Source organism: Narcine bancroftii, chromosome 7, assembly GCF_036971445.1.
Source record: "Narcine bancroftii isolate sNarBan1 chromosome 7, sNarBan1.hap1, whole genome shotgun sequence".
In the NCBI taxonomy this organism is placed as follows: Eukaryota; Metazoa; Chordata; class Chondrichthyes; order Torpediniformes; family Narcinidae; genus Narcine; species Narcine bancroftii.
The window spans coordinates 210364573-210390894 of record NC_091475.1 but is presented as its reverse complement, the minus strand read 5'-3'; the positions used below and the strand labels follow the sequence as shown (position 1 = coordinate 210390894).

At 46.2% G+C, this 26322-nt stretch overlaps 1 protein-coding gene across 1 annotated transcript in view; it reads left to right on the top strand.

Annotated features, from left to right (window-relative positions):
- Positions 1–26322, top strand: part of ints4 (integrator complex subunit 4) — a 90697-nt gene that overhangs the window by 19764 nt on the left and 44611 nt on the right. Inside the window, exons 3-9 of the mRNA XM_069892165.1 lie at positions 1546–1663; positions 4773–4879; positions 13082–13267; positions 15593–15643; positions 19484–19572; positions 22510–22630; positions 24825–24896. Coding sequence (XP_069748266.1) covers positions 1546–1663; positions 4773–4879; positions 13082–13267; positions 15593–15643; positions 19484–19572; positions 22510–22630; positions 24825–24896 — 744 coding nt within the window. The remainder of the gene's footprint in view (positions 1–1545; positions 1664–4772; positions 4880–13081; positions 13268–15592; positions 15644–19483; positions 19573–22509; positions 22631–24824; positions 24897–26322) is intronic.

Genomic DNA, 26322 nt, shown 5'->3' with positions numbered 1-26322 from the left:
ATATATAAATATTTTTAGATGATTCACTCAGTTACAAGATATCACAGCCTGTGGAAAGAAGCCATTTCCCAACCTGGCAGTTCAGATTTTTAAATTATTTTGTTTTACATTTAAATTTAGGCATACAGTTCGAATCCCGCACTGTCTGCAAGGAGTTTGTATGTTCTCCCCGTGTCTGTGTGCATTTCCTCTGGTTTCCTCCCACTGTTTGAAACGTACTGGGGGGTGTAGGTTAATGGACGGCGCGGTCTCGTGGGCCAAAAAGGCCTCTTACCGTGCTGTATGTCAAAAAATGTTTTTAAATAGTTAGCGCAAAACTATTATAGCACCTGTGAACTGAGTTCGAATTCAATGATGTCTGTAAGGAGTTTGCACATTCTCCTCATGTCCATGTGGGTTTTCACCGGCCACTCCGGTTTCCTCCCACTTTCCAAAGCCGTACGGGTTGATAGGTTAGTTCATTACGTGGGTACATTTTGGCGGCACGGACTTGTGGGCCAGAAGGGACCATTACTGTGCTGTGACTCTAATTTTATTTTAAAGTGTACTATTATTTTATTTAAAATAAAGAAACTTTTTTAGCTGTAGGGTAATGCATATGTATATTGTACACTGGATATGATAAACTCGTTGCTGTTGGAGAGGGTGAGCCATTTTAAATTCCTAGGAGACATGATCTTGGAGGACCTTTCCTCGATCCAATGCACTAATGTTATTGTCAGCGCCTCTACTTGCTCAGAAGTTTGCGGAGGTTTGGTATGACATCGGAAACCCTGAGAAATTTCTACAGATGTGTGGTGGAAAGTGTGCTGCGTCACAGCCTGTTATTCCCCTGAGCGTCAAGGCCTCAAAAGGTAGTGGACACCGCCCAGGACATCACAAGCAAAACTCTTCCCCACCGTCAAGAACATCTACAGGGAACGCTGCCGTCGGAGAGCAGCAGCGATCATCAAGGATCCACCCCACCCAGCATGCTCTGTTCTCACTGCTACCATCGGGAAAGAGGTACCAGGGGTCGCAAGACTTGCACCACCAGGTTCAGGAACAGCTGGTACTCCTCAACAAGAAACTCAATCAGGGACTCATTTAAGGATTCTTACTTTCCACATTATTTATTATTGAATATTTATTTTCCGTATTGCACAGTTGGTTTGCATTTTTTTCTTTGTTTGCATTTCTCTCTTTTTAAGTATCTTCTTGAATACAGTTTACAATTATTGATAAGTAAATATTCTGACTGCCCTACACGAAAAAGAATCTCAGGGTTATATGTGATGTCATTTATAAATTTCAGCTCACAAACCCATGCTGCCCAATTGCACCCAATTGACCTATGCCCCCAGAACACTTTGAAGGGTGGGAGGAAACCAGAGCCCTCAGGGAAACCCACATAGACATGGTGAGAACGTACAATCTCCTTACAGACAGCGCAGGATTCAAACGTGGGTTGCGGGCACTGTAACAGCTTTGCACTAACCGTTACGCCCATGCATGTACTCTGACAATAAATCAGAACTTTGAACTTTGTCATTATTCTCTCCACAGGAGAGTGAGAGCTCTGTCAGATTGAAGATTGCTTCGTTGATTGGGTTACTGTCGAAGACCTCTGGCTTTGTACCTGACTGCATCGTGGATGATGTCCTTGTTGCCCTTAACAATGAAAGTAAGTGGCAAATGCAGAATGCTGGTGGCAGACTTCGGGGGGGGGAAGACACCTCTTTGTGGAAAACACAAAAGTCTCCTGACACTGTGATTGAAGTAAAAACACAATGCTGGAGAAACTCTGCAGGTCAAACTTTATATAGCAAAGATATAACCATACTTTTTGGGCTTGAGCCCTTCATCAAGGTACGGGCAGAAAGTGGGCAGGCACCTGAATAAAATGGTGGGGTGAGGAGGAGCATGGTCCCAAAGGCAGGAGGTAATAGGTGGATAAGGGAGGAGGGATGGCTCTGAATGGAGAGCGAATGGGAGTGGAAAGCTGGTGGAAAGAAGACAGAGGGATGGGGAAGAGAGAGAGAGAGAATGGTGAGGTAAAACAAGGAAAGTCTGAAGACTCCGCGATTGAAGTAAAAACACAATTTTGGAGAAACTCAGCAGGTTCAACCATTTCCTTTTTATAGCAAAGATAAAGTTACATAACCAATCTTTTGGACTTGAGCCCCTTCATCAAAATAGAGGGAGAACAGAGAGTAGGTTAGCAGAAACCGGAGATGTCATTGTTGATGCCATCCGGTTTTAGAGGGCCCAGATGGAAAATTTGGCGTCGCTCCTCCAATTTACAGGTGGCCTTGATTTGACAGGTCATGAGGACATAGCTAGATATGTCGGCATGGGTGTGGGGCAGCAATGCTGCTTTTTGTAAATTCTTCATCCCCCTTCCCCCCAAGAATGTACCCTTCCCTACCTCTTTAAGCTCAACAAACAGATCTCTGCCTGCCTCCATTTCAGGCATCTTCCCATCCCTGAGTCCAAATACAGAAATGCTGATGGAACTCAACAAGTCTCGCTGAGAGGAGGTTAAGAGGTATTACTGATGTTTCGGTCCTAAGGTGTGAGTGAAAGAAGAAAGCATATGAATTAAAGGCTGGGGAAAGAAAGAGGGGAGAATGGGAGGAGGAGGAGCACAGACCTACAGACAGAAGGTGCAAATTGGATTTGAGAGAGGACAGGAGAGAGGAAAGGTAAGAATTGATTTTGGCTCTGTGAAAGGAGACCGACGGACAAGGGAAGAGAGGGAGAGAGCTGGACGAAAGGTGACAGAAGGATGAAGAAGGCCGGGTGCGAATGTTTTCTAATGGAAACAGGAGAAGTCGATGTTAATTCCATCCGGTTGGAGAGTGCCCAGATAGATAAGGTGTTTTTCCTCCAATCTGCAGGTGGTCACAGCCTGGCACTGCATGACACATCAGCAAGGGAACAGGGAGGGGAATTGAAATGGGCAGCCACTGGGAGATCCACGCTGTTCTGGCGGAGGGAGCAAAGCGATCTCCCAGTCTGCACCGAGTCTCTCCGATGTAGGGACTACAATGGGAGCACCGGATACAGTAGATGACCCCTGTAGATTCACAAGTGAAGTGCCGCCCCACCCAGAAGGACTGCCTGGGGTCCTGAACAGTCCCACTACTAATGTCTATGCCTGTGGTTACCATGACTTTAAGCCCTAGAATCCTGTTCCTAATCCTCTCCCTTCTATTAAGGCCTTTTTTAAAATCAATATTTGATCACCTGCCTTGTCACCTCATCGCGTGACTGTGTTGAACACTATTTGTTAATGCAGCTGTGAAACAACAAGGTGTGTGATATGTGAATATGTATGGTCATGCACTTTGGTAAATGAGCAGACTATTTTCTAACAGGGGAGAAAAATGAAAATACCCAGATGCAAAGGGATCTGAGAGTCCTCGTGTAGGACGGCTTGAAGGTGAACTTGCAGGTTGAGTCAGTGGTGAAGAAGGCAAATGTGATGCTGGCGTTCATTTCAAGAGGTATAGAATCTAAAAGCAGGGATGTGATGTTGAGGCTTTGTAACGCACTGGTGAGACCTCACGTGGGAGGATTGTGAGTAGGTTTGGGCTCATTTAAGAAAGGATGGGCTGATGTTGGAGAGGTTTCAGAGGGTGTTCACAAGGATGATTCCAGGAATGAGGAGTGTTTGACAGCTCTTGGCCTGGACTCGTTGGAATTTAGGAGAATGAGGGGGGGGGGGGGGATCTCATTGAAACGTTTTGAATGTCAAAAGATGTGACAGAGTAGATGTAGAAAGGTTGTTCCCCACAGTGGGGGAGCCTAGGGCAAGAGGGCACAACTTCAGGATTGAAAAGCATCCGCTGAGAACAGAGATTCATAAAATTCAGGGAGAGCAAAGAAAATCAATAAAATGCACAAGTCAGGGTCCTTAAACAAGTCCCTGATTGAGTTTGTTGTTGAGGAGTCTGATGGTGGAGGGGTAGCATCTTTTCGTGAACCTGCTGGTGCGAGGCTTGTGGCCCCTATTACCTCTTTCCTGATGGTAGCAGAGAGAACAGAGCGTGTGCTGGGTGGTGGGGGTCCTTGATGGTTGCTCAATGGTGGGGAGGACTTTGCCTGTGATGTCCTGGGCTGTGTCCACTACCTTTTGTAGGGCATTACGCTCAGGGGTATTAGTACCCTCACACCAGACTGTGATGCAGTCTTCCCACCACATATCTGTAGAAATTTGCCAGGGTTTCTGGTGTCATTCCCAATCCTCCCCAAACTCCTGAGGAAGTAGAGGTGCTGAGTAAGGCAGAGATGGGCATGTTTCTGATTAGCAAAGGCGTCCAAGATTATAGGGAGAAGGCTGGACAGTGGGGCTGAGTGGGGAAATGGAACAGCTCATGGTGGGGTGGTGGGGCAGACTCAATTGGCTGAATAGCCTATTTCTGCTCCTGTGTCTTAAGGGCCATGCTCAACCTTTTCTTGTCAATGCCCCTTCCTCGGACCCCCCGCCTCCCAGGACTGTACTCATAAGTTTATGAGCCCCCCCCCCCCCCCCCCTTCCCTGTGAAATAGTCAAGTTTTGGTTTCTTCTGTGATACTGACTACATTAAAAAATTTATGTAATGTGAGATGAAAAGAAAACAAAGTTTTTACTTAAATGTGCTCAGGCCCCCGTTGAGAATGGCTGATATAATTACTGGTAATTATTGTTGGTACCAGATGTCAAAATAATTGACAAACTTCATGTTCTTTCTAAGCACGAGTAGAATTGGCTGCGTTGGAGGATTTATTTCTATGCCATCTCGTTGCAGAATCTCACCATGTCCTGGCCCAGTTATTGGATACCACCTTGGTGATCGGCATTCAGCTCCAGGACAACCTTCCTCTCAGTCTCCGTTTGGTTGAGATCGGCTGTAAGGTAAGAATCGGAGTGAAACACAAACGTCTGCAGATGCCAAGATTCAGCATCCACAGGAGGTAAAGATATATAACCGATGTTTCAGGCCTGAGCCCTTCTACTGGGTAAGAAACAGACTCTGGCTTCATTCCAATTCCCAGGTTATCAATGGGAAACACAGAGGGAACAAGTGACTTGGCAGGCAAAACGTTTTTGAAATGGGAAATCCCTATCGAACCCATAGAGAGTTCAGAAATGACATCACATACGATCCTGAGATTCTTTTTCCTGTGAGCCAGGCAGAAGTTTTACTTACTGTCATCTCCAGCAGAAAGGGAGACCCCAGTGATCCTCTCAGCTATTTTGACGATTCCTCTGCATTGACTTCCAGTCCGATGCTTTCCAGCTACTGTCCCCCACGATGATTCAGCCGGTCAGGACATTCTCAATGATTTTCCTGTAAAAAGTTGTCAAGATGTGGGTCTGAACCCTTGCCCTCCTCACCCTCCTTTGGGAGCGTAGGTGCTGCTGTGCCTTGCTAGGAAGTGTTGAGGGTCCAGGATAGGAAGTCCATTATATGCACGCCCTTGATGTGTTGCAGAGAGTGGGTCAATCTTGGTCCTCCTGAAAGTGCTATGGGATTGGAAGATTGGAAAGCTTGAATCTTAATTGCCTTCTCTCCTTGTGAAAACATCTGATTCACGTGCAAAGATTGAGGTGCTAGAGGAACTCAGTGCATCAACCAGCATGTGTGGAGGCAGTAGAACCATAGAACACATAGAAACAGGCCCCTTTGGTCCTTCTAGTCTGTCCCAAACCATTTTTTTTTGCTTAGTCCCACTGACTTGCACCCAGTCCATAGCCCTCCATACCTCCCCCATCCATGTACCTGTCCAAATTCTTCTTAAAAATTAAAATTGAGCCCGCATTCGCTACTTCAGCTGACAGCTCGTTCCATACCCCCCATCACTCTCTGGGTGAAGTTCCCCCTCACATTCCCCCAAACCCATGTCCTCTGGTTTGTATCTCACCTACCCTCAGTGGAAAAAGCCTATCTATATTTACTTTGTCTGTCCCCCTCATAATTTTAAATACCTCAATCAAATTTCTCCTCATTCTTCTACATCCAGAGAATAATGTTCCCCCTCAACTTTCCCACTTTCACCCTTAACCAATGTTCTTTGGTTTGTATCTCACCTCCCCTCAGTGGAAAAAGCCTCCCTATATTTACTCTGTCTGTCCCCCTCATAATTTTAAATACCTCTATCGAATTCTTCTCCGCTCAGGGAATAAAGTCCTAACCTATTTAACCTTTCCCAATAATTCAGTTCCTGAAGTCCAGGCAACATCCTAGTAAATCTTCTTTGCACCCTTTCTATCTTATTGATACAGGATAGTCAATTTTTCATAAGACCATAAGATATAGGAGCAGAAATAGGCCATTCAGCCCATCTTGTCTGCACCTCCATTTCATTCTCCCACTCAACCCCGCTCCCCTGCCTTCTCCCCATAACCTTTGATACCCTGATTATTCAGATACATGTCGATCTCTGTCTACCCTCAATGACCCTCAAGTAAACTTTTAAGACCATAAGACATAGGAGCAGAAATAGGCCATTCAGCCCACCAAGGCTTCCCCACCATTCAACCATGAGCTGATCTATTTTCCCACTCTGCCACACTGCCCAGCTTCTGCCTGTAAGCATTGATGCCTTGGCTAATCAAGAACCTATCAATTTACGTCTTAAACACACCCAAGGACTTGGCCTCCACAACCGCCTAGGGCAATAAATTCCACAGATTTACCACCCTCTGGCTGAAGAAATTCCTCCGCAACTCTGATCTAAGTGGACACCCTTCAATCCTGAAGTTGTCCCCTCTTGTCCTTGAATCTCCCACCGTGGGAAACAACCTACTCTCTCAGTACCTTTCAACATTCAAAATGTTTCGATGAGATCGTAATGGTTAGTGCAATGGTATCACAGCACCAGAAATCGGGATCAGAGGTTTGAATCCTGCGCTGTCTGTAAGGAGTTTGTACGTTCTACCCAAGTCTGTGTGGGCTTCCTCTGGGTGCTCAGGTTTCCTCTCACCATTGAAAATGCACCAGGGGTTGTAGGTCACTTGGATAAAATTAAACAGCATGGGCTAGTGGGCCGAAAGGACCTGTTACCATGCTGTATGTCTGAATTTAAAATTTTAAAATGTAAATCCCCCCCACCCCGCCCACTTCTCCCAAATTCAGATGAATACACGGCCACAATGTGGTCATTGTCTCATTTCTGTGAACACTGAGAAGCTGGGGGTGGGGGGGGGAGGAGCGGAGCTCAGCAGGTCGGGCAGTGTCTATGGAGAGAAACAGTCAGTCACCGTTTCACGTTGGACGTGAAACATTGGAGGACCATTTCTGACCATAGAGGACCCAAAGTCTTGATCGTCCATTTCTCTCCACGGATGCGGGCTGACCCGCTGAGTCCCTCCAGCTACTCTTTGCTCGTTGAAGCTTCCAGTGATGGAAGTTTTGTGATGATTTAATTCCTGTTGGAGGAGGTGCTCTGTGTAAAAACGGCCAACGCTGGTCTCTGTGTTATTGGACTGCCCAAGGGTACTTCATTTGGCTACTTTCAAATTTTTCATGATTCCTTTATGGGGTAATAGTACAGAACATGTAATATTATGTAAAATTACAAAGGTAGGCCAAGAATCAGTAAGGCTCCCCTTACTGTACGAGAGAAAGAGAAGTAAAGGAGAGTCCCTTCAGAGTGCCTGTGGATTTGCCTCCAATCCTCCCGCAGCCTCTGCAGTCACACAGACTCCTGTTCGGTCCACCAGCAATCTGAGCTCCAGATTCAAACCTCCAACACGATGAGGAAGCCTTCAGCACCCAAAGCCCTTTGGGAGCCCTTCTTGTCATCAGCACCTAATCAAATCCCAGCTCTGAGGCCTGGTCCCAAGAGCCCGTCTCCAGCAACCCATGCTGGTGTCCTCTAACCGCAGGGATGCCCGCAGGCCAGGCGGGTCCCAGGACCGCAAGTCGCCCGCAGCCTGTGTGGGTCCCTCAGCCACTGGTCTGCTGCCATGGTCACTGACCTGTAGGATGGTCTCCTCTGCTTCTCCATCTCAACGGGGAACATAGGAACATAGGAAGTAGGAACAGGAGTCGGCCAAAAATGACCCATCGAGCCTGCTCCGCCGTTCAATACGATCATGGCTGATCTAATTTATGACCTAACTCCACCTACCTGCCTTCTTCCCATATCCCCTAATTCCTCTATCATGTAAAAATTTATCTAACCGAATTTTAAATATGTTTAATGAGGCAGCCTCAACCACTTCCCTGGTTAGAGAATTCCAAACATTCACTAATCTCTGGGGAAAACTATTTTTCCTCATCTCTGTCCTAAATCTACTCCCCCGAATCTTGAGACTGTGTCCTCTGGTTTTAGTTTCCCCAGCCAGCTCAAAAAGCCTTCCTACATCTATCTTATCCATACCCTTCATAATCCTATATGTTTCTATAAGATCTCCTCTCATTCTTCTGAACTCGAGCGAATATAATCCTAGACGATTTAATCTTTCATCATAAGTCAACCCCTTCATCCCAGGGATCAACCTAGTGAACCTCCTCTGGACCGTCTCCAAAGCCAGTATATCCTTCTTCAAATATGGAGACCAGAACTGGACACAGTACTCCAGGTGCGGTCTCACCAGTACCTTATACAGTTGCAACATGACCTCCCTACTCCTGAATTCAATTCCTCTAGCGATGAAGGCCCACATTCCATTTGCCTTCTTAATAACCTGCTGTACCTGCAACCTAACATTTTGCGATTCATGCACAAGCCCTCCCAAGTCCCTCTGCACAACAGCATGCTGTAGTTTTTCACCCTTTAAATAATATTCAGCTCTTTTATTTTTCTTGCCAAAGTGGATAACCTCACACTGACTAACATTGTACTCCATCTGCCAGAACTTTGCCCACTCATCCAGCTTAACTCTATCCCTCTGCAGACTCTCCACATCCTCATTACAATTTGCTCTTCCACTCAATTTGGTGTCATCCACAAACTTGGCGACACCACATTTTGTCCCCTCCTCCAAGTCATCAATGTAAATGATGAACAGTTGTGGGCCTAACACCGACCCCTGCGGCTCCCCACTTACCACTCTCTGCCAACCTGAAAAACTCCCATTTATCTCGACTCTGCCTCCTGTCAAACAACCAATTTTCAATCCAGGCCAATAGACTTCCCCGGACTCCACTTTCCTGTAACTTACTGAGAAGTCTCTTGTGCGGCACCTTATCAAACGCTTTCTGGAAATCCAAATAGACAACATCAACCTGTTCCCCTCTATCCACCGTACCCATTATATCCTCAAAGAATCCTAACCAGTTTGTCAAACAAGATCTTCCCTTTCTAAAACCATGCTGTGTCTGCCTGATTAAACCCTTACGTTCCAAAAGTTTCACAATTTCATCTTTAATGACGGCTTCAAGCATTTTTTCCAACTACAGACGTCAAGCTAATTGGCCGATAATTTCCAGTCTTCTGCCTACATCCCTTCTTAAAAAATGGCGTGACATTCGCTGTCTTCCAGTCTGCCAGGACCTGCCCAGAATCCAAGGAATTTTGGTCTATGACCACCAATGCATCAACTATAACTTCTGCCATTTCCTTCAGAACCCTTGGATGTATATCATCAGGACCAGGTGATTTGTCTGGCTTTAGTTTCTCCATCACTACTTCCTTTGTAACAACTATTTTATCAAGGCCTTCCCCCACATTCGCATCCTTAACTCCGCACTTGGGCATGCTGGACGTGTCTTCCACCGTGAAGACTGACACAAAATATTTGTTCAATGCCTCGGCCATTTCCTCATGTTTTGCTATCAGTTTTCCTTTCTCATCCTCCAAGGGTCCTATGTTAACTCTGGCCACCCTCTTCTGTTTTATATATTTATAAAATTTTTTGCTTTCTGTTTTTCTATTTTGTGCCAATTGACTTTCATAATCCTTTTTCCCATTTCTTATTACCCACTTTGTAACCCCTTGTTGTCTCTTAAAGTTTTCCCAATCTTCCAGTTTCTCACTGCTCTCTGCAGCTTTGTACACCTGCACCTTCAATTTTATACTCTCCTTTATTTCCTTTGTTAACCACAGTTGATTTTTCCCTCCCTTGCTGCCCTTTTTCCTGACCAGAATATATTTTTGTTGAGCATTACAAAATATTTCTTTGAAAATCTTCCACTGTTCCTCAACTGTTTCATCAATTAGCCTGTGCTCCCAGTCCCCTCTGCCCAATTCCTCCCTCATCCTATGGTAGTCACCCCTGTTTAAGCATAATATATTAGTTTTAGATCTAACTCTTTCCCCTTCCATCTGAATGAGAAATTCAGTCATACTATGATCGCTATTTCCCAGAAGGTCTCTGACTATTACATCATTTACTCAACCCATCTCATTGCACATTTTCTCTTGTGGGCTCCTTAACATGCTGCTCAAGAAAGCTATCGCGGATGCATTCTATGAAGTCCTCTTCTAGAATCCCACGACCAACTTGATTTTCCCAATCTATGTAGAAGTTAAAGTCCCCCATGACGACTGCCGTATCATTATTACATGCCTCACTTATCTCTCTATTTATTTCCTGTGCCACTAAACTATTGTTATTTGGTGGGCGATAGATAACACCCACCAATAATTTTTTCCCTTTGTTATTCTTTATCTCTACCCAAATGGACTCAACATTATGCTCTTGAGATCTTATATCATTCCTCACTACTGCCTGGAGCTCCTCTTTGATTAAGAGTGCAACTCCACCTCCCTTACCATCCTGTGTATCTCTTTGCACCACCTGATACCCTTGAAAGTTTAATTCCCATTTAGGGTCACCTTGTAGCCATGTTTCCGTGATGGCGACCAAATCATAGGCATGGGTACCGATTTGGGCCTCAAGTTCACTAACCTTATTTCTAATACTGCGGGCATTCAGATAAAGTGCCCTTATGCTCTTTGTCCTTTTAATATCTAGTGACTTCTGTAACCTTTTGATTTTTCTGCCCACTATTTTTCTTTGTAATTTTCTTAACACTCTCATTGACCTGAAAACTCACTGCACCATCTGATTTTTTACTTTCTCCTCCCAACATTACTTTTCCTATTTTACTTTTCCTGGCCATTTCTTTATCTTCCCTACCCTTTTCCCTATCCCTCTGGTTCCAAATTAGTTTAAACCTTGCCCCACTGCTGTACCAAACATACTTGCCAAAATGTTGACACCTTTTGGATTTAGGTGCAACCCGTCCCTCTTGTAAAGATCATGCCTTCCCCAAAAGAGATCCCAATGATCCAAGAAGCCAAATCCTAGCCTTGTACACCAGCCCCTCAGCCACACGTTCATTTTCCTTATCCTTACATTCTTTTCATCACTTGCTTTTGGAACAGGTAGTAATCCCGAGATCACCACCCTAGCGTTCCTGTCTTTCAGCTTTCGTCCCAGCTCACTGTAATCCCTTTTCATTATCTCCTCCCTTTTCTCGTCAATGTCGTTTGTACCCACATGTACCAAGACATCAGGCTGCTCTCCCTCTCCTCTCAGAATATTTTGGACCCGATTTGTGATATCTCATACCCTTGCACCAGGGAGGCAGCACACCATGCGGGCATACTTATCTGGCTCACAGAACCTCCTGACAATGGAGTCCCCAATAACTACTGCATTTCTCCTTTTCCTTTTCTTTTGCACCACTCTGCCAGAGTCATTGCCATTGACCTGGTGCCCGTGGCCATCTTCTGTCCGGCCATCTCCCTCAACAGAATCCAACACAACATAACTGTTGCTGAGTGGGATAGTCACTGGTGTGCTCTCCGTTTTTCTCGCTTTTTTCTTTCCCCCCCCTGACAGTTTCCCACTTACCTGACATGGATTCTGGAGTATTTATCCCCCTGAAAGTTGAGTCGATTAACTCCTCACTCTCCCTTACAAGCCGCAGGTCATCAATCTGCAACTCCATATCCCTAATTCGCTCCCTTAGTAACTGCATCTCGGTACACCTGGTGCAGATGTGGGTATTTGGGAGGGTGGAGGTCACCCATTGTTCCCACATCTGACACCCAGTACAGAGCACTAACCCTACTGGCATATGACTCTGAATACGAAGGCAAATAACTCAGCTTACCTTTTCTCCTTGCCTGCTTTCGCCGAAGCCTGATAAGCCAAAGCCAGGAAGTCTCACTCCTTCACTGCTCCACTCACTCACTGAGCCACTCCTCGCTGGCCGCTCCCTCCCCTTTCACTCCTTTTATTGGTCCCTTGACCAATTAACCCTGTCACTCTCAGCAAGCTCCTCCTCCTCTGACTCACAGCCCGACTCTCTCCAAGCTCCTCCTCCGACTCCCAGCCGAACCAAGTAGGGGTGTGTTCTCCCTGTTTCTGGTGCCCTGTACTGGTCCACTATTTCCCTGGAGTCCCAAGTCAAGTTTATTGTCATCTATGCAAGTATAACCTGATGAAACAGGGTTCTCCAGTCCTCAGTGCAAAACATGCAGACATACAATCAGACATAACACGTACAGACAAACAAGTATTATATCTATAAAAAAATGAATAAATAAATTTTTCTTTGTGAATGTGAGAGTCTCGGGTGCTTCGTGTGAGCAGCTCCTTTGATCGTTCAGTATTCTCACTGCCCGTGGGAAGAAGCTGTTCCTCAGCCTGGCGGAGCTGGCTCTGATCCTCCTATATTTCTTACCCGATGGGAGCAGCTGAAAGATGCTGCGTGAAGGGTGGAAGGGGACCTCAATGATTTTGCGTGCCCTCTTCAGACAGCGATCCCAGTCGATGATGGGGAGGGAGACTCCAGTGATCCTCTCTGCCACACTTTTGGTGCTATGACTTAACCTCTGATCCATTTCTCAACAACATCCATACCGCACTGTGATGCTGTCGGCCAGAACGCTCTTGTAGAAGGTTGACATTAATGGTGGCCGTAGCCTTGCCCACTTCAGACTTCTCAGGAAGGGCAGTCGCTGTTGCACCTTCCTGACAAGTGAGGAGATGCTGAGTGTCCGCGATAGGTCACTAGTTAAGTGAACTCTGCAACCCCTCGTGCTTGCTACCGAGCCCAAGTGCCGCCATCTTGGGTTGGGTTATTTAGCAGGCTGCAGAAATACTCATCTTTCATTCTGAATAACTGCTGTGTTGTTTCTCCGCAACAAACAGCTCCTGGAGGATACGTCCCATCTAGTACGGAATAAATGCTTGCAGCTGATTGGTTGCCTGGGGTCGCTTGAGAGACTGGGGATGAAGGAGCCAGAGAGCATGACTGCTAAAGATGTGCAGAAGATCATCAGCGACTCCTTCACCGACCAGGATCCACGCGTTCGAACGGCAGCGATGAAGGCCATGGTAAGCCAGAATGCTGAGTGTTTTCCATGTTGTGGAGTGGGTGGGGGGGAGGGGGGGTGGAATGATGGAGTCAGGACAAACAGTAAGTGCCCCCTCTCTCCTGTTTTCTCTCCCCATCTGATATACCCTAGTCTTTTCACGCATGCCCTTCTCTCCAAACAACTCACTCCCCAGCCCCCTGTTACCCAGGCCCCCTCCCCTCTCACTGACATACACTCTTCACCCCACCCTCTCATCAGGAAGACCTATGAGACCACACACCAAAAAGTTCAAAGACAATTTCTTTCCCACCTGAATGAACACCAAAATAGTAAAATTATGGTGCCTTTGCTCTGTACAAACTCCTTTCCCTCTGTCGCCCTGCAATTTTGGTGCTATGTCTATCTAGTTGTACTGCACACGAGATGTCTCTCTGGTCTGCTCACAAAACAACTTCTCCCTATGGGCTGACATGGTTAGCACAACGCTATTACAGCACCAGCGACCCGGATTCAAATCTGGCATTGTCTGTAAGGCGTTTGTTCATTCTCCCCGTGACTGCATGGGTTTCCTCCAGGTGTACTGGTTTCAGATTTATTGTCAGAACATACATGACATCACATATAACCCCGCGATTCTTTTATCTGCGCGCAAGGCAGAATGACCACTAATTAAATAAGTGCAAAAAAATCCTGTAGATATAAATAAATAAAGAACTGTAAACAGATAATGAAATGTAAACAAACTGACTGTGCAATACAGAGAGAACTTTCCAGGGGGTTGTAGGTCAATTGGGATATTTGGGCTGGTGTATTTATTATTTACCACTGCGTGCTGGTACAGGGAGCACTAGACATGAACATGATGTCCAGGTGCTTCATTTGCTGAGGAGTTGCAAATGGAATTGAGCATGGCGCCATCAGTGGTGAACACCCTGACTCCTGACATTGTGGAAGGAAGATCAAGACTGGAATGCCTAAAGATGGTTGAACCCCGGACACTGCCACTCCTGCAGTATTGTCTTGTGGCTGCAAATAACCAAGCATATCTTCCTTTGTGCAAGGTTTGACTCCAACCACTAAAGCATCTTCCTCTGTAATCCCATTGATTCCATTTTGCCAGGCCTTCTTGACGCTGCATTCAGCAAATGCTGTCTTAACTTCAAGAGTGGTCCGCATCTTGCCAAATGAGGTCTGCTGCAAAATAGTCATGGAGGAGTGCGGTAGAACAGAGGGATCTAGGACTACAGATACATCACAGGTGGATAGGGTTGTAAACAGAGGTTTTGGCATCTTGGCCTTCATAAATCAAAGTATTGAGTACAGGAGTTGGGATGTTATGCTAAAGTTGTATAAGACATTGGTGAAGCCAAATGTGGAGGATTGTGTGCAGTTTTGGTCAGGAAAGATATCAATAAGATAGAAAGAGTGCAGAGAAGATTGTCGAGGATGTTCCCGGACTTCAGGAACTGAGTTACAGAGAAATGTTAAACAGGTTATTCCCTGGAGCGTAGAGGAATGGGGGGGAGGGGGGGGGAGATTAGATCAAAGTATTTAAAATTATGAGGGGGTGAGACAGAATAATGTAGATAGGCTTTTTTCACAGAGGGTAGGTGAGATACAAACCAGAGGACATGGGTTAAGGGTGAAAGGGGAAAAGTTTAGGGGAACTTCTTCACACAGAGAATGATGGGAGTGTGGAACGAGCTGCCAGCTGAAGTGGTGAATGTGGGCTCAAATTTAATATATAAGAAACATTTGGGCAGGTACATGGATGGGAGGGGGATGGAATTAGTGTAGAATAATAGTTTGGCACAGTGGGACTAGGCAGAATAATAAATAGTACAGAGTAGACTAGAAGGGGTGAAAGGCCTGTTTTCCGTGCTGTAATGTTTTTTTATTTACAACACAGTAGAAGCCAATTCTGCCCATTTAAACTCGTGCAACCCAATTGCACCCAAATTGACCTACCACCCCGTTCGCTTTGAAGGATGGCATGAAACTGGAGTCCCCAGGGAAAACCCACTCTGACACTGGGAGAACATCCAAACTTGTTGCAGACGCTGCTGGATTGGAACCTATTCAACAATACTCATGCACATAATGTTCTTAGGGTTCTAAAACCTAGACTGATTGGCGGTTATTTGCCAAGTGTCTATAAATATTGGATACATATGTGGCTTTTGATGCAAGTTCTAATTCAGCATGCTGTGTGGAATAATTGTTATATAAATGGTCTGCATTCTTTTTTATTCTTAAGAGCCCAGTACAATGTCATAAATTATTACATCACGGTGGTTGTGTAGCTCAGCCTAGTACTCAGAGTGCCTCTCGTTTTCTACCCTAGTTACAACTCCACGAGCGGGGAATGAAGCTACAGCAGATCATCTACAGTCAGGTGAGCGCTACAACATATTCTCAGACACACGCACAGAGGGCATTACCAGGGCGGCACCTCAGATTGGGGGTGTAGTGGTTAGCGAGGAAGGCTCTCAAAGCTTGCAATGGGATGTGGAACAGCTGGGGTAAAAAGTGGCCGCAGAAGGGCAGATGGAATTTAATGCGGGCAAGCGTGAGGCATTACACTTTCGGAGGACGGACCATGGTAGGGGTTACATGGTAAGGAACCACGGAGTGCGGCAGATGAGAAAGATCTGGGAAGCACAGATACATAATTCACAGGGGTCACAAGTAGATAAGGTTGTAAAGAAAGCATTTGGCCTCCATTAATCAAAGTATTGAGAACAAATGTTGGGTTATTATGTACAAATTGTATATAAATCATTGGTAAAGTTAAATTTGGAGCATTGTGTTCAGTTTTGGTCCTTTAACTACAGGAAGGATATCGATAAGTTTGAAAGCGTGCAAAGGATTTTTCTGGGAATTGAGGAGCTGAGACGTAAAGAGAGATTGAATAGGATAGGGCTCTCTCTTCCCTAGAGTGTCAGAGAATGAGGGGAGAGATCTCAGAGGTTTACAAAATTGTGAGGAGTATAGATAGGATAAACCCAACAGGCATTTTCCACTGAGGTTGGGTGAGACAAGAACCAGAGGGCATATGGGTTAAGGGTGAAAGGTGAGATGTTTAAGGGGAACTTCTTCACACAGAGGGTGCTGGGAGTGTGGAACGAGCTGCCAGATGAAATGATAAATGCAGGCTTAGTTGTAACATTTAAGAAAAAATTTGGACAGGTACATGGGTGGTTGGGATATGGACTGGATGCAGGTCAGTGGGACTGGACGGAATAGTAGTTTGGCCCAGACAAGAAGGGCCAAAGGGTTTGTTTCTGTGCTGTGTTGTTCTATGGATCTAAACCTTCCTATCAGTGTACTAGTCCAAAATAAAGTTGGAATTGTATCTGCCTCCACACTTCCACAGGCAGCTCCTTCCTTGTAAACACCGAAATGCTGGAGGAACTTAGCCGGTCTTTTCAGCATTTATAGGAGACACAGATACATTGCTGGCGCTTTGGGCCTGAGTCTCTCATCAGAGAGACTGGACGCAGACAGGGAGATCGCTTTGTTAAGCACCTCACCGCTGTCCACCACATTAGTGGGGAGCTCCCAGTGGCCGCCCATTTCGATTCTTCGACCCATTCCCTTGCTGACATGTCTGTCCATGGTCTTATGCACTGGCAGGACTAAGACCACTGCATATTGGAGGAACAACACCTCATCTTCTGACTGGGCGTCCTCCAACTGGATGGAATTAACATCGACTTCTCTGGCTTTCATTAAAATAAACCCCCCCCCACCCTCTTCTTCCCCCTGTCGCCTCTCCATTCCCTGTCCCCTTTTGCACAGATACGATCAATTCTACCTAGTCCCCTATCGCATCCAATTAATTCTTTTTGTTGGTCTGGATTCCTCCCCCATTGTTTGAATTCTGAAGGGCTCAGGCCCGAAACATCAGCAATAGATCTTGGTCTTCTATAGATAATGAAAAGACCGGCTGAGTTTCTCCAGCATTTTAGTGTGTTTATTACAATCACAGCGTAAGCAGCCTATTGTGTTTCACTTAGCTCCTTCCTTGTACCTATCAAAATTGCCCCTTCAGCTCCCTTTTTAAATCGACCCCCCCCCCCCCCCCACCCACTTTAGATTATGCCATCCAGTTTTGGATGACCCTGTGCTGAAACTAAGGCCATGACTGTTTACCTTATGATTGTATAAGCCTCTCTCAGGTCACCCCCTTCAGCCTCTCAAGTCCAAGGAGAAAGGTTCCAACCCCTCCTTATAATTCAAGTCCTTCATGCTGGTAACATTATTATGCGCACCCTTTCCAACTTATTTAGTTAAATAGCAGTCTGCAGACGCTGGGGGTGACCACAACACACAAACATGCTGAAGAAACTCAGCAGGTCGAGATGTCAAGGATAACCAATGTTTTGGGTATGGGCCCTATGTCTGGTATAAACAGGCAGCCCTTGAATAAAAAGGTGAGAGGAGGCGAGAGGGAGGAAGGGGCAGGGGTAAAAATGCACAGGCCAACAGGGAAGAGGTCCCACTTGCCTGTATCCACCTTTGATCTCTTATGAGCCTGTGCTCCTCCTCCTTGCCCCTTCCTCTCTCCTCTCCCCTCATCCTTCCACCCTCCCCCACCCCCATCTTTTTATTCAGGCATCTGCTTGTTTTTGCTCATACCTTGACGAAGGGTCCAGGCCCGAAACGCCGATCACCCTTCACTTCATACGGACGCTGTGTGACCTGCCGAGTTTCTCCCGCGCGTTTGTATGTGCCAACTTAATGATACTCTCTGCGACAGGATGAGAGTAAATGGCTGCTTGATGACCAGAATAGTCTTTTGGGGGGAGAAATGGAATGTGACCTCACTGGATGGGCCCTAGGGGAAGGGTTGGAGAGAGCTGCAACAGCTGAGTTTCAGGAGAATGCTGCAATGTTGGAAAGGAGAAAGTTTGCAGAGCTGTGGGGTGAGGGCAGGGAGTTGGACGTCGTGCCAAATGGCAGCTTTCCATGCTGAAAGCCAGACTCCGATTTATTGTCAGAGTACAGCAAGTCCCCGGGTTAAGAACGTCCGACTTAAGGCAGTGCTACTGAGTAAATACTGAGTAAAGAGACGTCCACACAGCGTGAGGGTGAACCAAAGACTGACTTTATTGGTTTGAATTCGCTGCGTCTCTGCGCTGGCCCACCCACTTCCGGTGACGTACCCGCTCTCTGGCCGGCGGGCTGCTACGCTGAAGTGGAGGACTCCTTAGCCCGCACATAGCGCTAGGCGCGGGCTCCTTGGCAGTGAAAGGGAGGCGGCGCCATCTTGGACCAACCGCGTGTTTACTCGCGCGGTTACTCGGCCTGCTACAAACTCGTAGTTACGAATGGGCTACGCACAGCTTCAGCAGTTTGTTGGCTCGAGGAAGGGGTATGCTATCCGCTATAAGTCGCTTCATGTTGCCGCTAACACTGTGTTCAGTGTGCAACTTTGTATTTGGCAGTAGTATATACTAAGACAAACATTTGACAGCCTGATGCTAGATAAGAACCGTATGTACCTGTTTTGACTTATCTACAAATCTGACTTAAAGGATCTCGTTCGTAACCCGTACATTCATGACATCACATCCCACCCTACCACTTATTGGGAGTGCAAAAAAAACCTGTACACGACATAGACATGTAAACGTATAAAGAACTGTAAACAGATAACAAATGTAAACAAACTGCAATAAAGGGAGAATTAAAAAAATCAATAAAGTGCACGTCAGAGACCTTAAACGAGCCCCTGATTGAGTTTGTTGTCGAGGAGTCTGATGGTGGAGGGGGAGCAGCTGTTCTTGAACCTGGTGGTGTGAGTCTTGTGGCCCCGATACTTTTCCTGATGGCAGCAGTGAGAACAGAGGATGTGCTGGGTGGTGTGGATCCTTGATGATCCCCAGCACATTTAAGTAAAAAGCCTTGTTTTCACCTCATGTAATGTAAATATTTTGTACGTTTTTTAATCTGGTCAGTAGGGGAGAAGTACGGTCATAGAAGAAACCAAAACTTGACTGCTTCACAGGAAAGGGGCCCATAAACTTTAGCAGAGTCCTAAGGGGACCATGGCCCCAAAAAAAGGTTGACGAATGGCTGATGTAAATGGGCTGCGATTCTGTAAAATTCCTGCTGAATTGCATTGATCTGTGACACCCCACCCCCCATTGTGGGACTCCATCAATTAACAGTTTTGTTGTTAAACATTAATGACCCCATTTTGCTTTCTCTGTCCTCTGCTTCTCCAAAGGCTTGCAGGGCACTGTCGGACGACTACGAGCAAGTCCGCTCTGTGGCAGTGCAGCTGGTGTGGGTCCTCAGTCAACTGTACGCCGATAGGTCAGTGTTGCAGGATTGTGGGGCGGGGGTGGAGATGGGTGAAGTGTCAAAACCACAGCCTGTCATCCCTTAAGGTCTGCCGACATTGAGGATACCGGAGAAACTCAGCACGTCACGCAGCATCCAGTGGAAGTAAAGGGTAATCATTGTTTCAGGCCTGGGTCCTTCGTCAGGTAGAAGCAAAAAGAAGCCTGAATAAAAAGGTGGAGGGAGGTGAGAGGGAAGAATGGGCAAGGGAGAGTTGCACAGGCTCACAGGTAAGTGGTCATAGGTGAATACAGACAAGGGGGACCTCTTACCTGTTAGCCTATTTCCCCCTGCCCATTCCTCCCTCCTCAAATAGATACAGGAAAGAGGGTAGAAGAGATAAAAGCTGAGAAGTAACGGGGAGAGGGTAGCTCTCGGAATGGAGAGGGAAGGGAAGGGGTTGGGGAACTGGAGGGACAGAGACAGGAAAGGGAAGGACTCGGAGGGAGGGTTAACTGAAATTGGAGAAGTTGTTGGTAATACAGTCTGGTTGGTGAATGCCCAGACGGAATACAAGATGTAGTCCCTCCAATTTTTGGGGGTGCTTTGTTTTGGTAGTGCCTGAGGCCATGGATAGACATGTTGGTGTGGGAATGGGATGATTAATTAACATGGAGTTCCTATTATTGCAGCAGACAGAGTGAAGGTGTTCAACGAAACCATCTCCCAGATAGATCAGCCATTCTCAACAAGGGCCGCAACACCCTTGTATAAAAGACTTGTTTTCTTTTTGCCTCGCGTATCAAATCTTTTTGTGGTTGGTAGGAGAGAAGTGAGGAAGAAACCAGAACTTGACTGCTTCACAAGGAAGGAGGCTCCAGAAACTTGGAATCCTGGGTGGGGGGGGGTGGGGGGGGGAGGTGGGGGACGACTGCATGCTGAAAGAATTAGAGCTCAGAGTTAAACCCTGAACCTCAGTGAATGACTGAGGGGAGCAAGGTGAAAGAGGACCAGATCCTTTCCTCTTTCACGAACATTGTGCTGAGGGGGACCAGCTTTCTATAGAAACACAAGTCAGGGTTTTAACCTGATCCGTTGACTGTCCATTTTCCATCATGGATGTACCCTGACCCTGACCCACTGAGTACTTGGATCTCTGCAGGAGGTAAAGATTCAGTAAAATCCCCGTTATCCAAAATTCAAGCAAATGGCAGCCTCAAGCGATCAGCAAAAAAAAGAAAAATAAATAGGTAAAAAATACAGGAGTTTAATATTGGCATTTCCCCCCCCCCACCCGTTGTCAGTTCACCAATCACACAATAAGCAATCTCAAGCAACCGGCAAATACACATATCCGGCATCTAACAAATCCCATAGGTGCTGGATACCTTGGGGTTTTACTGTATATACCCAATGTTTCAGGCCTGAGCCAAGGAGGACTCGGGCCTAAAACGTTATATCTTTACCTCCTGTGGATGCTGCATGACCTACTGAGTTCCTCCAGCGTTTCTGTGTTTATACTGCCATTGCTTTCTCAGTCAATCTACTACCTAGAGTAGTAGGTAGAAACAGGCCCTTCAGCCCAACCATTCCATGCCGATCACCTCGGAGGAGGTGGTTGAGGCAGGTCCTATTGCAACGTTTAATAGACATATGGATAGGATAGGCTTTGAGGGATACAGGCCAAACACAGGCAGCTGAGGCTTATGTGGGTGGGATATTTTGGTCAGTATGGATAAGTCCGACAGTCTGTTCCATACATCCACCACCCTCTGTGTAAAAAAAAAAAGTTACCCCTCAGGTTCCTGCTAAATCTCCCCCCTCCCCCCACCCCACCTTAAACCTATGTCCAGACACTGATTCTCTTGCTCTGTGGACTCAGTAGTTGTGACTGCCAATTACATTGGTCAACTTTGGCTTCAGGTTCCGGGACTCCACATGTCGGAGATCCTCTTTGGGAGCCAGCGTGTTGAGACGACCATGAAGAAGGCACACCATCATTTACACTTTCTCAGGAAGGGCCTGTTTCCACTCTATGTGGTTCTATAAATAAATGCAATATTTATTGTGCAGAATTTATGCCAATTGCATAAAACATTGGTGAGGCCAAATTTGGAGGATTGTGTGCCATTTTGGTCACCTGACTACAGGAAAGATATCAAGATAGAAAGAGTGCAGAGATTTACTAGGATGTTGCCAGAACTTCAGGAACTGAGTTACAGGGAAAAGTTAAACAGGTTAGGACTTTATTCCCTGGAGTGTAGAAGAATGAGGGGAGATTTGATAGAGGTATTTAAAATTATGAGGGGGATGGACAGAGTAAATGTAGGTAGGCTTTTTCCACTGAGGGTAAATGAGATACAAACCAGAGGACATGGGTTAAGGGTGAAAGGGTTAGGGCAAGGGTGGGCAACCTTTTAATTTTGTTAATTGGCCGCCCAATTAACTTACACCCCCGGTACATACCCATAGGCCGAAATGGCCTGTTACCATGCTTTATGTCTAAGTTAAAAGGTTGGCTATCCCTAGTTTAGGGGGAAACTTCTTCACACAGAGTGGTGGGGAGTGTGGAACGAGCTGCCAACTGAAGAGGTGAATGTGGGCTCAATTTTAACATTGAAGACGAATTTGGACAGCTCCGTGGATGGAAGGGGTATGGAGGGCTAGGGACCAGGTGCAGATCAGTGGGACTGGGCAAAAACAAAAATGGTTTAGCACAAACTAGAAGAGCTGAGGGGGCCTGTTTCTGTGCTGTAATGTTTTATGGTTCTAAAACCTGCTACCCCTCGATGTTAATGATAATTATGGTTCTAATTATTGAAGAGCTCTGAGGTGAACTGATCATTGCCCTTTTTCTTAAAAGTTGTTCTTTGGTCTTGAGAGGTCACTGAAATATTTGCGGGGTGGTTTTCAGTCTGCTTCAGTGGGCCTGTACATGCTGTCCCTTTTCACACATCACTCTTTCTGCAGCATTGTCCCCATTCCATCGTCAAACGAGGAAATCCGCTTGGTCGATGATGCCTTTGGGAAGATATGTCACATGGTAAACGACGGGTCCTGGCTCGTGAGAATACAGGCGGCTAAACTGCTGGTGGGTTTTATCACCATGGCCACATGTTTGCACTTGGCAACAAGTGAACACCTCCACTCCAGACACTGAAAGCTTGAGCAAAGAGGCAGCCACTGGAAAGACTCAGTGGGTCAGGCTGCATCCTTGCAGAGAGATGGCCCGTCAACCTATCGGATTGGAACCCTTAATCAAAACTAAAATGGGAAGGGGAGATAATTAAGAGGTTTTGGGCAGAAAGTGAGAGAGGTAGAGGGGGGGGGCGGTGAGGAAGGATAGTTGAGACCTGTACCTGCTCTGTGTTTTAAGCACAGTGCAGGCCCTTCGGCCCACGATGTTGTGCCAACCTATGTATATCTACCAAAAAAAAACTAAACACTGCGTACCTCGTAACCCTCTTCTTTCATCCTTGTGCCTATCTAAGCGTCTCTTAAATATCCCTATTATTCCAGTCTCCACCTGGAACCCCCAGCATCTGACCTCTCCCGTAAACGTTCCTCCCTTCTCTTTGTACAGACGTCCTCTGGTGTTTACTCCTCACGCCCTGGGAAAAAGGCGCGGCCGTCCACCTTATCTTTGCCTCTCATAATCCTGTAGACCTCTATTAAGTCACCTCTCATCCTTGTGATGCCTGCTTTGACAGCAACTTCTCACACTTTCTACTGAACTATTGCATTTTTTAATTTAATCGGTTTAAAATTTAGACATATAGCATGGTAACAGGCCCTTCCGGCCCATGAGCCCGTGCTGCCCAATTTAGCTACAATCCCACTGTTTTTTTTTTGAAGGGTGGGAGGGTACCCATGCAGACACGGGGAGAACGTACAAACTCCTTGCAGACAGCACCGGATTCAAACCTGGGTCGCGAGCACTGTAAAGCACTGCACTAACCATTACACTAACTGTGCTGTCCATTACTTTAAGTCTCATTCCAAAAGGTTAATCACATGATCCAGACTGACACCGCACCCCAACCCCCCCCCCCCCCCCCCCCCGCCACTGCAGTACTGAGGGAGCATTACACTAACACAGGCTTTTATTCCCAACACACAAGAGTTGTACAGCACAGAAACAGGCCCAGCTTGTCCAAGTCAGATGTTAACCCTATACACACATTCCAAACATAAGGCATAGGCCAGAAATAGCCCAACGAGTCTGCTCCGCCATTCAGTTATAAGCTGATCCATTTTCCCACTCATCCCCACTGCCCGGCCTTCTCCCATAACCCTTGCCTCCATAACAGGTCAAGCAGCATCCACGGAGAGAAGTGGTCAATGTTTCGGGTTGGAGCACTGCCTGACCCTGCAATGTCCCTCCATTATTTGCCCGAGATTTCAACGCTGCATCTGCAGGGCCCCTGCCTGCCATTCTGTGAGGGATAGGAGATCCCACTGAGGCATATCATAAGTGGATCTCAGATGTGTGAACCCTTCAACCTGCTTAATTTTCATCCTTCACCCACATTCCTCATTTTCTTCATTATTTGCTGCTTTCAGTGTGTGCAACACTTTATACATTACAGTAATCACCACGTGTTAAGATTATGAGGGATTGGTTATAACCATATAACCACTTACAGCACAGAACAGGCCAGTTCGGCCCTACTAGTCCATGCCGTAGCAAATCCCCACCCTCCTAGTCCCACTGACCAGCACCGGTCCATACCCCTCCAGTCCCCTCCTATCCATGTAACGATCCAGTCTTTCCTTAAATGTAACCAATGATCCCGCCTCGACCACGTCTGCCGGAAGCTCATTCCACATCCCCACCACCCTCTGCGTCAAGAAATTTCCCCTCATGTTCCCCTTATAATTTTCCCCCTTCAATCTAGTTTGAATCTCCCCCACTCTTAATTGAAAAAGCCTATCCACGTTTACTCTCTCTGTCCCTTTTAAAATCTTAAACACCTCTATCAAGTCCCCTCTCAATCTTCTACACTCCAGAGAAAAAACCCCAGTCTGCACAACCTTTCCCTGTAACTCAGGCCCTGAAATCCTGTCAACATTCTCGTGAACCTTCTCTGCACTCTCTCTATTTGGTTTATATCTTTCCTATAATTTGGTGACCAAAACTGTACACAGTACTCCAAATTTGGCCTCACCAATGCCTTGTACAATTTCATCATAACCTCCCTACTCTTGAATTCAATACTCCGATTTATGAAGGCCAACATTCCAAATGTCACAACTTTGCTGCTAATCAGCCCCTTGTTTTTCAGGGATCCATGCACCAAGTCAGTGTGCAATTTCTGGAGCAAACCCTCGATAAGAAACTGATGTCCGACCTGAAGGTGCGTTAAACTTTTATAAGTCCCAAGTTTAACAATTTTGCATATGGATTCGTCTCGTGTTCATGGTCTCATCGCCTTCAGAACCATCTCCCGCTCTCCCACAATGGGTTTCAGCCAGAAGCAAAGTTCAAATTTATTGTACATACCTGACGTCAAGTACAACCCTGAGATTATTTTTCGTGCGGGCCAGGCAGAATTTGTAATCACCAGTAACCATAAGCTGTACTCAAGAAGAAAGAAATGTGAACAAACTGCGCAAATACAAAAATAGAAATATTCGGTAATGAGCAAAGTAAATGAGTTTCTGAATGAGTCTGATGTTCAGGAGACTGATGTTTGAGAGGTAGCAGTTACTTCTGAACCTGGTGATATGAGTGCATAAGAGCATAAGTCATAGGCTATATTAGAAATAGACTATTCGGCCCATTGAATCTGCCCCGCCATTCAATCATGAGCTGATCCATTTACCCACTCAGCCCCACTTCTCCCCACAACCTTTGATGCCCTGGCTATTCAAGGACCTATCAATCTCTGCCTTAAATACATCCAATGTATTGCTTCCACGACTGCCTGTGACAACAAATTCCACAGATTCACCACCGTCTGGCTGAAGAAATTCCTCTACATATGTTCCAAGTGGACGCCCTCCAATTCTGAAGTTGTGTCCTCTTGTCCTTGATTCTTCCACCAAGGGAAACAACCTTTCTACATCTACTCTGCCTGTGCCTTTCAACATTCAAAATACTTCAATGAAATTCTCCTAAATACTTAAGTGCATGCCTGACATCACATACAACCCTGAGATTCTTTTTTCCTGCAGGCCAAAAGAAAGAAATGTAAACAGACTGTGCAATACAGAAAAAAGAATTCAGTAATAATTAGTGTGGGTCCTTAAACAAGTCCCTGCTTGAGTTTGATGAGGAGGGGAAGCAGCTGTTCCTGAACCTGGTGGGGTGAGTCTTGTGTCCCTGACACCTTTTTCCTGATGGCAGCAACAAGATCAGAGCGTGTGCTGGGTGGTGTGGATCCTCGATGATTGCTGCTGCTCCCAACGGCAGTGTTCTATGTCATTGTTGTCGATGGTGGGGAGAGTTTTGCCTGTGATGTACTGGGCTGTGTCCACCACCTTTTGCCGGGCTTTCCACTCAATGATATTGGTACCCCCATAATAGGCTGTGATGCAGCCGGTCAGCACCCTTTCCACCACACATCTGTAGAAGTTTACCAATGTTTTCGATGACGACCCAACAGATTGTGTGTAGCTTAGAATCCAGCGACTCAGTGCGTTGCCCACAATTGAAATTGAAGGCAGGGTTGAAAAGGATAGTAAATCAGCCATGATGCAATGGCGGGGAAGACTCCATGGGCCAAAGGGCCTGATTCCACTCCTATGTCTTATAGTCCAGTTCTATCCTCCATTACTGGC